This window comes from Lagenorhynchus albirostris, chromosome 4, assembly GCF_949774975.1.
Source record: "Lagenorhynchus albirostris chromosome 4, mLagAlb1.1, whole genome shotgun sequence".
Lineage (NCBI taxonomy): Eukaryota > Metazoa > Chordata > Mammalia > Artiodactyla > Delphinidae > Lagenorhynchus > Lagenorhynchus albirostris.
The window spans coordinates 6,646,207-6,654,388 of NC_083098.1; the positions used below are offsets into that span (position 1 = coordinate 6,646,207).

General features: G+C 38.8%; 1 protein-coding gene across 2 annotated transcripts in view; it reads right to left on the reverse strand.

The window, feature by feature from the left end:
* The window catches only part of MARCHF1 (membrane associated ring-CH-type finger 1), a 322,296-nt gene extending 315,023 nt beyond the window's left edge, over positions 1-7,273 (reverse strand). For both annotated transcript variants that reach the window (XM_060147541.1, XM_060147540.1), the window contains exon 1: positions 7,163-7,273. In XM_060147541.1, the coding sequence (XP_060003524.1) occupies positions 7,163-7,273 (111 nt within the window). The remainder of the gene's footprint in view (positions 1-7,162) is intronic.
* Between the last annotated feature and the right edge of the window lie 909 nt (positions 7,274-8,182).

An 8,182-nucleotide genomic window follows, 5' to 3' on the forward strand; every position in this document is an offset into this window, starting at 1 on the left:
CACTTGTAATTAATTAAAGTTACATAAATTCTAGGCATGCATTCATTTTCTGTTTGATATCCAGTCATTGTTCACTAAATCATAAAGAATGGCATCCCAGATGAAGAAGTCTCAAGTTCAGGGGCTGATTTCATCTATATTACGCAAATGTCCAAGTGGGCTGGTTTAATATAAACCAAAGAAAATACTAGTAAAGTCTATGAGCAACAAGAACAACAAAAAAGCTGATGATGGTATGGCTTTTCAATTAAAACATACAAAAAGAAGTAAAAATAAAAGTGCATCATTTTAATTTCTGATTTTTTCATAAGCTCAATAACTATGGAACTTTAACCTTCAACATAACTCTTCTATTTTGAAAATAAGGTTATGACGTAATTAAACATGAATCTTTTTAGCTGCCTGTTTCATTAATAAATACTTATCAGGCTATGTAAGGAGGTACTTAGTCATCCAGTAGCTGAAAATTTGATCTCTAAAATGTGTATTATTAAGTTATATTATTCCTAGAAAGAGTTTATAGCAAGTTGGAAAAATCTTGGGATTTAAAATTAGACAGAAATCACAAATTCTGATTTGCCACCGGGGTGAATTCCTTCACCTTTTTGAGATACACTATTTTCACTTATATTATGCCAAAAACACTACCAACTTCTCATAATGGGTGTGGTATATAAATAACCTGGAAATTAGAAGTTCTGAGTCCTTATGATTTGGAGTGAATCACTTAATCTCTTAACAGCATCTCCATTTCACTATGTGTTTGAATAATTAAATTGTATTGTGTACATTTCAGCAATATTCCCCAACCTTTTTGGCACCTGGGACTGGTTTCATGGAAGGCAATTTTTCCACAGACCAGGCGGTGGGATGGTTTTGGGATGATTCAAGGGCATTGATTGATTATGGTCTCTGTGCAGTCAAACCTCTCTGCTAATCATAATCTGTACCTGCAGTCGCTCCCCAGTGCTAGCATCACCGCCTCAGCTCCACCTCAGATCATCAGGCATAAGATTCTCATAAGGAGGGCGCAACCTCAATCCCTCTCAGGCACACTTCACAGCAGGGTTCGCGCTCCTATGAGAATCTAATGCAGCTGCTGAGCTGACATCAGCTCATGCTGAGCTGACAGGTGGCAGAGCTCAAGCAGTAACGCAAGCGATGGGGAGCGGCTGTAAATACAGATGAAGCTTCGCTTGCTTGCCCTCCGCTCACCTCCTGCTATGCGGTCTGGTTCCTAACAGGCCATCGACTGGTGCCGGTCTGTGGCCCGGAGGTTGGGAACTCCTGCATTTCAGAATGGTTGTGAGCTATAATGACACAATGGACATAAAGACTGCTTGAAAATTATAAAGCTTTATAAATATATGTCTTATTACAAATAATTATATACATATATGTGTATATATATATATATAAAACATACTTCTCCTTGAAAGCTTTCTTATCTAGTATCTTCAGTCTTTTCTAGAGCAGCAAGTACCTCATCCCAGACCATGTACACAGAAGCCTGGAAAATGTGCCCTGAGCTGATGCATACATGATTGGAAGTGGCAAATCACCTCATCTAACACATAGAGTGACACTTTGTTCTTCTTTTCTACCTAACCATAGTCTATTTATAGCCTTAAAGAACCATCACTGATTAGAGGAAAGTAATTTTTTCTGGATGACTACCTAAAATGGCATTTTTCGATCTCCCTATTTTGACTTCCATAGATTTTTTTAAAACTCCATTCCTCATAAAATCTTTCACCTTCTTATTTCTATTTCTTATGATATCTTTTGCTCTCATTTTGAATTTAATGTTGAACTCTGATTTGATTCAAGCAATTGCTTAAGGGTATAGTCAGTATAAGGTATTTTTTTGTTTTGTTTTTAACATGTAAACTTGTGTTACAATAAATTTCAAAGGTTTCTTCCCTGCCTGTCATACAAAGGGCTCCCTCACCCCATAGGTTAAAACTATGAAGATGGTTGCTTAACAAGTATCTCTCAAACCCTTCAATGTTCTTACTCAAGGGATTTTAGGCTAAGTAAGCACTTTCTGAATTTAAAAAGCAGATAATTTGAACTGCATTGTAGATTTAAAAAAAGTGTTATTTTTTTCCAATTAGGTCAGTTATTGAGGATGCAGTGGTGATACTGGCCATATTTATATGTCAGTCAATGCAGAGCAGAGAGTAATCCAACAGACACATGTAATCAAGAGATTATAAAGAAAAGGCCCTATTTGTTTTTATGTCACACACTGTCATGTATTATTATCTCCTTTACAATCTTTCTGTTTAACCAAATGTGTCAACTCAAATAATGACTGTTTCCCCCAACCTGAAAGACAGGAGAGCAGCCCTCGGTTTTAGACTGCTTGGACTGTTGGAATCTCAGCTTCACCAGTCATTACCTAAGTCACTTTCAGCAGGTTTTACATTTCTCTGTAGCTCAGTTTCTTTATCCACAACATAGGGATAATGATCATGCCCACCTCATCGGATCCTTGTAGCATTACAAACGGGAATGTGTGTGAAATGCTTAGAAACGCTCCTGGCAAACAACCATCATCATATCTTCCTCATCCTCCTTTTTCTCTCCCCCCACCCCATCGTCATTAGATGGGGTATGATTTGTGCAGAAAAGCCTCAACTGCTCCGGGTGACAGCAGAGAGTTAATAGGTAAATCCTGGGGATATAAAATGGAAAGGCAGGGCAAAACTACCACTCAAAGAATGAACGCATTGTGGTAGAGGCTGGCCAAATGCTCTCAACTTCCCTATTCTGGTCATATAGGAAGACCTTATTTCCCATCATTCTGACAGATACACTGGGATGTGTCATTGGTTTCAGCCAACGGCATCAGGGTAGTGATGCTTAGCACTTCCAAACCTAAACTGATATCTACATAGTCACCCATTCATACTCTACCCCTTAAGTGATAAACTCAATACCAGGAGGCCTGTGTTTAAGACAGCAGCCCTGGGAGATGGGAGGAGCAGAGATCTCTGCATTCACTGTCTGAGAATCAAATGTCCTGTATCAGACTGAGCCATGAGTGAAAACAAACCTTTATTATGTTAAGCCTATGAAATTTCTGAGTTTGTTAAAGCTTCTATGCTTAATTTTCCATACTGATTACTAAGCTAATATCACTCAGCCCTAAATCCGTTCTCCTGTATTCTACACCGAGATGCTGGAGCTGGGAGCCTTCAAACCAGATGTCTCCTTTGACATTTACTTCTTGGTCAGGTTCTGCCAACGCTAGTGCTAAAAGAAACCATTAGACAAGAGGAGAGAGAGGACTCTGTTTCTGTTAGCGTTATCCCACAAGACTTAAGTCGGCAGTGGAAGGTGGGTCCAGTTTCTAAGCTTTTTTCACACACCCTGAACTACGTTTACAGCACCAGCCCCTTCCCCCCACTTGAATATATAAGGATTGAGAAGTGCATCCCCTTCAGGAGTCTGGGTCCTAGATCTTCAGGGTACTTCCTCTGAGCTCCAACGTTCCTTCATCAGCTGAGAAGCATCCCTCCTCAGAGTTGGGGTGCAGTTCTGAGGGGTCCCTCCGTCAACCTTTTAGGTTTGAGTAGCTCTAGTCTCCTCCCTGTGTGACTCCTCTGTATGGGTGGTTGCTACTTCTTGAAGTTATCAAACTTGTGTACCTTTCTGACATTTTCAATCTTCCAATAGCAGATTAAATAATTTTTCACATTATATATTGTTAAAATTGCCTATTTCTGTTTTCTTGACTGTACCCCAACTTTTATAACTACCCGAATACAGAAATCAGTTAGCCAGAGTCTGTGCTACCATAAGAAAAGTCTAAAATATGTGGTATTTGTTTAATGTTTAAGCAACGGGGAGGGAGGAAACTGTTTACAAAGGTAGAAAGCTATTTATCTGCATGATGTTTGGGCAAAACTACTGGCAAAATCTCTATTTGAATTAACTCAAGAGGCAGACCCTGGGCCTGCTGGGCTGGCAACACTCAAAACAGATTGAAAAACAGAACTTAATAATGTATGTTAAGTACTATCAGCTACATTCAGCAAGGTGTTACAGGAGAAGTGTGAGCTCAGGAACTAAGCGGCTTGTGTGAGAGCAGATCTGACCAGGAACAGAGAGAATCCGAAAGTTTCAAGGTTTGTTGGACCCAATGCCTGATTTCTTCTAAACCCCAACTGGTAGACATGCCATTGAAGTGAGTGTTGAGTAACAAAGGTCCAATGAAAAGTTACATTTGAATAAAGTGACTCAAGGCTAATATGATTTTCAGAGCTGACACCGAGTGGACCCTCTCAGTTGAACAAAGCATCTCTGGACAAAGAGGTTAAGGATGTGGTCCTCCTGCCTGTTCTTCAAGATACGATCATGCTGAGATAGAGACATGGAGAACTGGAAATCAAGGGCAACCAAGATAGAACTCTGCTAGGCACACGGACTACCGGAAAGCAAAGAGATCAGAGCCCTAGCAGATTGCAGAGGATGGTCGTACTGAAATACCGTGATTCCAGCAGTATGAGCCTTGAAATTCCTAAGACTTAAAACAACTCTTGGTTCCATAATTTTCCCCAAACAGGAAAATAAAATATTTTAAGGCTATACAAGTTTCATTAGGCACTTTGAATGTGGACAAGGAGAATAATAGAAAAGGAAGAACTTCCCAGAGGGTGTATCCAGAGGCTAGAGGAAAGCAGGGACAAGGGAGATCTCCCAGGGAGCAGGGTCAAAGCCAATTCAAGGATCCTGTCAGGGAGACTTGACAATGTCTGTCCAGCAGGAATACACCACTGGCTTCCATGTCCATTTAGTTCTTTCTCTGTCCAAATATGAGTGTTTATTGTGGTTTCCCTTTTCCTACTCCTCTCCTTCATATTGGGTATATATGTATGTTGGGAGCTGGTTGCAAAATATAAATCGTTTATTTATAGGTGATTGACCATCATCATCATTAGATGAGGACAATGAATAACCAGAGACCATGAATTTGAACTGAATCCAGTGACTGAAAGAATGTTTAGTTATCTCTCTTGGAAAATAATAGCCCTTCTTAATGAAAGAGTGGAAACGTGACATGAATGTTTGGCGACCACAAGAGTGGACTTTGGCAGAGATGTCCTTATCTGCTTTTCCTGCCCACATAGCTTCCTGATATTCACTGGCCTCCCTTGCAGTTCAGATGGGGCTATGAGACTAGGTTGTGGCAAATGGAAGGATGTCTACACACTTCAGGTTGCTCCATAATAGCTCACGCACAATGGACAGCATAGCCTTTTCCTTTCCTCAGTGACCTAAGAGGCCATGTACTTAAGAAGGCAGCATAAGAAGAGGGATGGAGTCTTTGAATAATCAGTGAACCTTTGACAGTGAACCTCTAAGGAGAGCTGCCCAGACACATGAGCTATGACATAAGAAATATTTTATTTTTCTGAGATTTGGGGGTTAGGTTACAGTGACTGAAGACTATTGCCCTAATACAGCATGCCTTACCTTCAGAAGCCAGGCTTCTAGTAATCCTAGAAGTGACATTTACTAGCTAAGTGACACTGGGAAAGTCACTTAATTTCTCTGGGTTACTACACATTTGTAAAATGAAGCTAATATTAGGTTACCCAAAATTATAAGAGAAAGTCAGGCCAAATGTTGGCTCAAGATTTTTTTTAATGGTTTTGATCTATGGTTCTATGAAATAGTAATTAAGCACTAAAGCCACTCTAATGAGATCACAGAAGTAATATTTTTATTTAAAAAATTTTAGTTATTGCATGGTACCTACAAAATCCAGCTTTATGTATAAATATTGTGCAACATGTGTATTTAAATGGTGTTAACTCATGCCAAGCAGTTTTATTGAAAACGGTAATCTACAAAAGAGCATATGACTGAGATGAAACACTGCAGATAATAATTTCAAAGAATCTATTCCCTAGAACTTTGTCCAATCACATTGCATACTTTCTTCATACCCTCAGCCCTCTCCCTACAGTCTAAGATGATGGAATTAAACAGAATTCCCATTTCTATGTTTTATCAATTGAAAGCCTATTCCTTTCCATGGTTTCTCTTGAAATTCACTCTATAATGTTTGCTCAGGACCATTGTTTTTATGTAAAATGATAGAAATTATCAAATAACTCAAAAGTAAAAAAATAAACCTAGGGCTTCCCTGGTGGCGCAGTGGTTGGGAGTCTGCCTGCCGTTGCAGGGGACACGGGTTCGTGCCCCGGTCCAGGAAGATCCCACATGCCGTGGAGCGGCTGGGCCTGTGAGCCATGGCCGCTGAGCCTGCGCGTCCGGAGCCTGTGCTCTGCAACCGGAGAGGCCACAACAGTGAGAGGCCCGCGTACCGCAAAAAAAAATAAAAATAAAAAAATAAACCTAAAACCTTTGCTTATATTTAATTATATGTTCATCAACTAATAAATCAGGCTAATGAAAGTACGTGTTCTTATAAAACGGTAAAATAGCAATTAAAATACAACTAACATGTCAATTTAAAACTTAGAGATTGAATGGAATTTTCCTCCCTTAAATCAAAATGAAGTATGTTGCAGCCAAAACCTAAACAAAGAACTTATAAAACTCCTTTTGCTAATGAGTTCTCTTTTCCTAATCACTGGGAAATAAAAGCTAGCTAAAGCCGAACGTGTAAACTTAACGCAGAAAATAAAACAAGAAAGAGTATATTATTGATCTGGTCTTCAAATCATTTTAGCAATTTACGATTTTATATCAAAATTATAATTTTTTGAATCCTATATATTCTAAAAATGCCTTTAAAAAGGATTCAATATAGGAAAATACAGAAGGTAGGATTCTGATTTTTCATTATTTTTGGATAACGGTACTCGTTTTCCTCCAATGATTCCATTACCGAAGTGTAGAATGCAAGGTATAAACTTTAAATATCTCTGTAAGGTCCCTGACATAACGGACGGGCGATGTCCAAAGAAACAAAAAGAAAAAAAAAAATTGTTAATCTGAATTAAACTCTAGATTCTATGAAATTAAGATGTTTTTATTACTACCCGTTGATTAAGCGACGTCTATATGAGCAATATAATACATTGCAAAGCACAGAACTATTGAGGAAGCCCTCCCCGGCCCCCTCCCCATTCCCTCCTCATCCATTCACACAAGCCATTGGAGGTACCACGGCTGCACTCACCAGTGTGGAGGTTTGCGAGGCGTCTGCCCATTCCTCTGAGCCCTCGGGGGTCCGCGTGTTGTTAGGGATCCTGCGAGGGTTACGGGCTATCGCTTCACACCAGCCCAGCATTTTCTCCTTCCTCTTATCCCTTTTCAATTTCTGAAATTCTGAAAATAATTTACATTCCCTGAAACAGGTCACTTGTTTTAGATGTCTGTTTTTGGAAAATGTACATCATTGAAATGAAATAAGCAATTTAATGTAATACCAGTGGAGGCACTTCATTTTAGCCAGGTGTTATAGGGAGGAAAAGAAGAATACGCTGACCATTAAAAACCTCAGAACCACAGGCAATGAAAACAGTACACGTCTACTCAAAGAGCCTAACGTTTTACACCTCAATTTGTGACACTTTTAGATGGTGGGAATTCCTTGCATCAGGTTCTAAGTTATTTTCAAAGATCGGTTTCTAACAAGAAGTTCTTACCTTGAGAGCTAAGAACAGACTCAGTTCCTGATATATCTACATATTTCAATATCTAAAATTTGGCATAGCTTTTCAGCTGAATGTCCTACAGATGCAGAATGAATTGAACGCAGGCCAGTGATGAACATTACTCATTCTGGCAGTGGCATGATTATCTCTCTCATAAAATTCTGCCAACTAAAGAAGGAGAAATTTTAGGGCAAGCATGGTAAAATTAGTATATGACACCCATCACCAATCTATTAAAATAATAATTTAAAAAATATCCTTACTATATCATGAATAAAAATATTCCACAACTCTTTCTAGCTTTCCAAAACTTCCCATTTAAGGAATTTTTTTGTTTGTCTCTGAAAAAGTTATATCAACAATAACTTTTAATGTAATGAAGAAAACATTGTTTCCTTGTAAAGTTTCACAGCCTAAAGTTTCACAGTTTTTCCACTCCACCACCCTCAGTAATTAGAAATAGTTCATTGCAGATCTTTAGTTAAATGCATTACACTGTCAATTAAATATAAAAAATAATGTGGAGTAATTATTTTTCACAG